We start from the raw sequence: 7127 nt of genomic DNA, 5'->3' as shown, positions 1-7127 counted from the left end.
TTTGTTCTGGGCTCAGAGAGATGGATGGAGGGCTGGTGTTGCTTGCTTGCTCACCTCCCCGCCTCACCCAGTGGCTCAGAGGACCAGGCAGGCCTGGGCACTGGGAAGGCAGAGGCCGCAGTGACCACCCATAGTAAGGCAGTTGCAAAAATGCTCCCGAGGCTCTGTTCCGAGAGACAGAACCGGTGAAGGGTGGAGGTCAGGGCTATACAAGCCCAGACCCATCTCTTCCTGCTTGTCCATAGAGGAGACAGAGATTATCTGGGGTAGACCACTCCTGGCTGAGGAACGGGAGTGTCTGGCTTGAGAGGACTCTCCTCGCCACACCTGGAGTGGCAGTTCTGTCCTCAGAACAAACACCACAAAGGCCAAAGGGGATCGATCAAACAAACAGGGTTTATGGAAGCAGGAAAGAGCTGTTAGGCCCTGCCTGGCAGCTAATGAATGAGCTCATTAGGAGACGGGCGTGTGGGGAGAGGGGCAGGGCTGCCTGCCAAGCTTGGAGTGCTGGGTTCTGAGCTCCCAGTCGGAGTTCTGAGCTTCTAGGATGTCCCACAGAAGGACTCAGCCTCTTCCAGCCCCCAGACTCCACAATTTCATACTGACCCTCACAGCCTTTGGCAGCCCCCCGGGAGGTACATCCTTGACTACGTGGCCTGTTGGTTCTATTCCCCAAGCCCCGCCCTTGGTTTTGAGTTCCAGGCAGTCAGGTTGAAGATAGATCATTCTGGGAACCCCTAGGCAGGTTTCTGCACCTCTTGATGTGTCTTGTCCAGATACCCCAAGTTTCTTTTTCTGCCTTTGCACTTTTGGGGTTCAGTTGTGGCTGGGTTCCTTGAGTACTCAGGCCCCCAGGTAGACCTCCACGAGTCCCCCGACAGAGTGCATGCGGTAGAAGACCCCCAGAGGCAGGCCGAAGTTAACAATGGTGAACCAGGCCCTGTAGCCGTAAAAATCCTTTTCCAGCCCGTTTTCAAACTCTGGGTGAATGCCAAAGGCAGGCATCATCCACAGCTGGGGAGAAAGAGAGAGAGAGAGAGAGAGGAAAGAGGCTGCTGGGTGAGGGATGGGGCGCTCCTAAATCTTAAGCTGCTCAGCTCAGGGGAGGCTGACCTAGAACCAGCAGTTCCTGCAATGCTACACCCACATCATCATCCTGGGCCTTGCAGAGCTGGGTTCACAGCCAAGAGGCTTTCTGAGTACCTGACACAGAGGGCCTTGGCCACCTTGGCTTACCTGAGGCCAGGCTGAGCCCCACAGGGCTGCCTCTCTCTATATGTGGCACTTGGCAGGACCTCCCAGCTAGCAGTCTTTGTTGCCCAGCTGGGCTGTTGTACCCTAGGCCCTGAGCTCAGGCGTTACTATTTCCGCTAGTTACAGCCACCTGCATCTTCTACCGACCTGTGAGAATTCTGCTCATTTCCCAAAGCCCAGATCAACCTTATCAACTTCCTTGAAAACCTGCCCTGGCTCTTGGGACCCATACTTCCATCTCTCAACTCCTGACACAGCTTAAAGCCAATGTATCACTTCCCTGCATGTTTCACAGCTGTTTCACATCTGGAGTGTGTTTTCAGTGCTAAACAACCCTGAGTGGTCCTGTGGCTCTCCCACTTACAGGATATGAGAGGCGCGGGGGGTGGGGGGTGAGTGTGTGGCTGATCAGAAACATAAGCTTCAATATGTCAAGGGGGGTGGGCAGTCATTTGGAGGTATAGCAATGATTAAAGGACCAGGGGCCCATGACATAGCAGCCACCAGAAGCTAGGAGATCAATGCAACCTCTCCTACTAGGGATTAATAGAAAACAAGTAGTTCTGGGCTGCCCCTTTGGCCAAATCCAATGGACGAAGAGTTTAGTGGTCATTTTCTAACCAGCCCCCTGTCATTTTCCCCGCCTAGACTGCAAGTCAGAATCTCACACATTTGTAAAGGGCACTTTGCTATGTGTGGAGCACATTAATTCGCGCCAGACAGTTTGCAGGGAGCTGCTGGAGATACTCCTGGTTCTCAAGAAGCATACAGGTAGTTGGAAAGAGAAGAATGACTTCTTAAATCAGGGGCTCTGGATCCACACACCATGTCCACACACCGGGCCTACGCCCCACCACGCCCCCACCACGCCCACACATCGCCACACGCCCCAAATCACGCCCCCACACCGCTACACGCCCCCACACCACGCCCCCACACCACGCCTGTGCCCCAGGAGCTTCTGCCCAGACACTCACGGTGATGTTGCAGAAGATGAGGAAGAGAGAGATCTCCTTGAGCATCCTGCGTTTCCAGTTGAGGTGGCTGAAGGAGTGGATGTAGGCCCTTGAGGCTCTCCGTAGGTCCTGACCCAGCTCCCGCAGGGAGCCTCTGCGGGGTAGCTCAGTATCCTTCTTCTCCATCTCACCGGAGACCACAGGCTCCCAGAGCGGGCGGCGGTGCAGGCCCTCGATGATGAAGAGATTCTGAGTGATGTGCTGCAGGATAAGCAGCAGTGAGTAGGCCAGGATGAGCTGGTTGAGTAGCTCATGTGGCTGGGTGGCCACGATCGCCACGATGGAGAAGTAGGCAATGCCCATCTGGCCCAGGGCAGCACCCATGAGCAGCACCACATCCAGGCTGCGTGTGGGGTTCTTGAGCGTGTCCAGTTCGCGCTCCTCCAGCCCATGGATGGCTGTGCCTGCTAGGCACGCGAGGCTCATGGTGGGCAGCACAGCCACGTAGAATGCATAATAGAGGGTGAAGTACTGGCGGGCTATGTCAGGGCCACTCGCTTCGATCTGGAAGAGCACAAAGACGCATACGCCAGCCACCAGTGCCAAAAGGCCCAGCAGTGGCCCAAAGATGGTCCCGTGCAGGCGGAAGGGTGGTCTGTTGGGATGGGCACCCGAGTGGGCTGCCAGGCTGCGGCCCACGTTCTTCCACATGACGAAGAGCACGGCACAGCAGATGAGGCAGTACTCGGTGCTGAAGGGGTAGAGCATCAGATAACCCTTCCGGAAGACCTCGCACACTGTTGCGTTGAGGCACATACAAGTGTTGGTCCCGTTCCCTGAGAGGGGGATAGGGCAGGAAAGACAGTTTCTCAGGTAGGTCCTGCACGGAAGAACTTTGTGGCCCCGGTCGCTCAGTCACCCACTCTTGGAGCATACTGGATTTGGACAGGACCCAGCCTGATGTTCATTTTACAGATGTGGAAATATCTGAGGCTGGAGCGTAGAGATTGGGAATCAAAACGTGATTACTGTTTTACAAAGGGATTCAAAGATGCTAGGTGTCAAACTTCCCTAAAACATTTCAGCCATGCTGTCCCTGAGGCCAAGCACTTATCTCTACATATTGCGTGGCTGGTAGAGCAAACCCAACATCTGCAATAAGAAACTGGGCTGCCACACCTGAATGCTGAATGCAGTGACCAACCCCAGCAGCCCATACTAGGGCAATCAGAAGGCAGCCCCTCTGGATGAGTGCATGGAATCACTGGGGCATGTAGGTGCCAGAGTGCTTGAGCTGAATCCAAGTCATAGTCTGGGCTATACATCCAATTCTAGGACAAACAGGGGAGAGGGAAGGAGCCAAGTGCCACCACCGGGAAGCAAATGAAGAGGTCATTGTGCTGGTTTACACAGGTATGACCCCCCCAAAGAGTCATGTGCTCGAATGCTTTGCCATAGGGAGTGGCTCTGTTAAGCGGTGTGGCCTTGTTGGAAGAAGTCTGTCACTTGGGGGTGGGCTTTGAGTCTTCTATGCTCAAGCTACACCTAGTGTGACACACAGTCCCCTTCTGCTACCTTTGGATCAAGATGTAGAACTCTCAGCTCCTTCTCTAGCACCATGTCTGCCTGTGTGTTGCCATGATGACAATGGACTGAACCTCTGAAACTGTAAGCCAGCCCTGATTAAAAATTTCCTTTATAAGAGTTGCCTCGGTCATGGTTTCTCATCACAGTATAAAAACTAGGGAGCTGGAGAGATGGCTCAGTGGGTAAGAGCAGTGGCTGCTCTTGCAGAGATCCTGAGTTCAATTCCCATCATCCATTTGGTGGCTCATAACCATCTACAACTGTAGTCTCATGGGATCCAATGCCCTCTTCTGGTGTGCAAATATACATCATATAAATAAATAAATCTTTAAAAAAAGAACATAGAAAAGAACCTGAGGGGGGAGCTGTGATCATGATGTTAAGTGAATAAAAAAATTAAAATATAAAAGAAACCCTAAGACACTTAGAAGAAAAAGGAGAAGGAGAGGAGGGAGAAGAAAAAGAGGAGGAGAAGGAGAAGGAGGAGGAGGAGGAGGAAGAGGAGCAGGAGGAGGAGGAGGAGGAGGAGGAGGAGAAGGAATAGGAGAAGGAGAAGAAGAAGAAGAAGAAGAAGAAGAAGAAGAAGAAGAAGAAGAAGAAGAAGAACAACAACAACAACAACAACAACAACAATAACAACAACAACCACCACCACCTTAACAGGTTAGAGAAATGGCTCAATGGTCCCCCCACAGAGGACCCAGGTTCAGTTCCGAGCACCCACATCAGATGCTCACAACCACCTGTAGCTCCAGTTCTAATGGCCCTCCTACCTCATAAGACACCCACACATATGTGCACAGACCCCCCTCATGCACATAGCCAGACACAAAAACATATAACTAAGAAAATTAGAATCTTAACCTACGTGCCAGGCATGGTGACACAATCTGCCACTTGGGAGACCAGAGCAGAAGGATCTCAAGTTCAAGGCCAGCCTGGGCTGCATAGCTAAACTCTATCTCAGAAAGTTAAGGGTTAGGAATGTGGCTCTGTGGGAAAGAACTTACTTAAGGCCCTGAGTTTGAATGCCTGTACTGCAAAAACAACAAACAAGAATTTAAATCTGAAATAATATCTCACACCTGGAATCCCAACACTTGGAAAGCTAAGGGAGAAGGATCGGGGAAGGGAGGTCAACATTGGCAAAGGAGGCTCTATTGTGTATCTGACATGCGTGTGCACATACATATGAGTGCATGTGTGTGTGTGTGTGTGTGCTGTCATACTCCCTATGCATGTGTGTATGTATAGGTTCAATGTTTGTCTTCCTTAATTGTTTCTCCACCTAATATTTTGAGACAGGGTCTTCCACTGAATCTGCAGCTCACTGTTTTAGCTAAACTGACTGGCCACTGAGTCTCTGGAGTCCAACAATAATAATTGAAGCTGTGGGTGTGGCTCAGTGGTAGAGTGCTTGCCTAACAGAGGCTCTGTTCCAACCCCTAAGCCACAGACACACACACACACACACACATCCATGATGTCACTGACTAAAGCTCCCTCTTTGTACATTTTGTGCAAAAGTACAAATAGAAGGTGAGGGATGGCCACACATAGAGGTATGCCATGATTCATGCCCAGGGTGTGTGAATGCATGCGAGCTGGTGCACACAGGTCATAATGCCACCTGTGGGTGGGGCAGACACAAAGGTGTGGCTGGATCCCGAAGACTGCAAGCTCTTCATGTGGATGTATGGGCGGGATGTTACTTTAAGGGCAGACTATACAGGTTCAGAATTGGCTGGCTGGGATAACATAGGGAGCGTTTCCTATCCACAAGTCTCCACTCCCTCCCCGTACATTTAGATACTAAGATTGCATTAGGATAGCACTCCTTTCAGCCCAAGGGCTTTTAGTCTCTTACAAGTAAATACAAATGCCATGGATTGGAAGCATGCCTGAAAGACTTCTCAGTGACCAGCTCAACCAGGTTTAGTGACTGGCTTGCTGACAGCAACATGGCTGCAGGGATTGTACAACAGGTACCAGTCCCTGATAGAGCATGAAGGGGACCATTGTCATGGGAACTCTGTGTGTGTGTGTGTATACATGTGTGTACATGCAAACAGAGATCAGAAGATGCCCAACTGGGTGTCATCCCTTAGGAAGTATATGAGTATATGGATTTTTTTCTTTTTTCCTTTTTCTTTCTTTCTTTTTTTTTTTTTTTTTTTTTTGATACAGTCTCTCATTAGCCTACAGTTCAATTAGGCTAGGCTGGCTGGTCAGTGAGTCCCAGATTGATTTGTCAGGCCATCTTCCCTAGCTGGCTTGGAACTCACTATATAGACTAGGCTGGCCTTGAACTCACACAAATCTGCCTGCCTCTACCTCTCAAGTGCCGGGATTAAAGGTGTGCAGCACAATGTCTGGCTCTGTGTAGCTTTTTAAATGTGGGCTCCAAGGGACCAAATTCAGCTCTCTGCGCGCGCGTGCACACACACACACACACACACACACACACACACACACACACAATGGGGAAAGTTCTGGTCCCCTTTGTACCTGAGAATTTTTCCATGAGGGCGTCAAGCTCAGCCTCAATCTCCTGGTGCATGGAGTCATTGGTCACAGCCAAAACCCACATTAGCAGGTTTGTGGCCAGAGTCAGCATGAGCCCACACCTGGAGGAAGGGCCACAGTCTGCTCACAGCCTGGATGCTCCTAGGGACCCGTCCTCACCCTCCGCTCCCATTGGGATGACCACTCAGTCTCAGAGGTGGCAGGATTCCAGGAGCCCCTAGGGGTCACTTGGGATGCAGCCCACACTAAGCCACAGCCTCAGGCTCCTCCTGTTTGGGGAAACTGGAGAGCCGTGGAAACAGAGAACACTGGGAGACTTCATCCAGAGGGACGGCTTACCTGGTGAGGTTGGTCTGCACCTGAACACAGTCCTTACAGTGTCTCCTGAGCACCCACGTCTGAAAGAGACAGGGCCTTGAGCCCAGTGATGTGGTGGCATGAAGGGGGACGCCTCAGGTGTGTGTGTGTGTGTATGCATGCGTGCATGCGTGTGTGTGCGCGTGCATGTGCGTATGTGTGTGTGGGGCGTGCGTGTGTGTGTGCGTGTGTGCGCGTGTGTGCACATGTGTGTGCGTGTGCATGTGTGTGTGTGTGTGTGTGTGTCTACAATGGAAGACTCTGTAAGGAAGCCTGGGTTGGACTCCTGGCTTGGCCATTTTTTTTTTTACTGTGTGGTATTAGGCCAGTGGTGAACATCTTGGTGCTGTAGTTCCCTCAGCTATGAAAAGGGACTCAATTGTTACTGCTTGAGGGGAAGGAGGGAGGGAAGAGGGGGAGGAGGGGAGGAGGGAAGGAGGGAGGGAG

The 7127-nt window shown here is 51.6% G+C and overlaps 1 protein-coding gene across 1 annotated transcript in view; it reads right to left on the bottom strand.

Annotated features, from left to right (window-relative positions):
- Positions 1 to 377: 377 nt before the first annotated feature.
- Otop3 (otopetrin 3) overlaps positions 378 to 7127 on the bottom strand; it is a 13412-nt gene continuing 6662 nt past the window's right edge. The window contains exons 4-7 of the mRNA XM_031352105.1: positions 6663 to 6721; positions 6306 to 6424; positions 2232 to 3046; positions 378 to 1014 (exon numbers count right to left, since the gene is read on the bottom strand). Coding sequence (XP_031207965.1) covers positions 844 to 1014; positions 2232 to 3046; positions 6306 to 6424; positions 6663 to 6721 — 1164 coding nt within the window. The 3' untranslated portion in view covers positions 378 to 843. The remainder of the gene's footprint in view (positions 1015 to 2231; positions 3047 to 6305; positions 6425 to 6662; positions 6722 to 7127) is intronic.

The sequence above is a fragment of the Mastomys coucha genome, unplaced genomic scaffold (assembly GCF_008632895.1).
Source record: "Mastomys coucha isolate ucsf_1 unplaced genomic scaffold, UCSF_Mcou_1 pScaffold5, whole genome shotgun sequence".
Lineage (NCBI taxonomy): Eukaryota > Metazoa > Chordata > Mammalia > Rodentia > Muridae > Mastomys > Mastomys coucha.
Note: the sequence above shows the minus strand (reverse complement) of the source record. Positions and strands in the feature narration are given on the sequence as shown.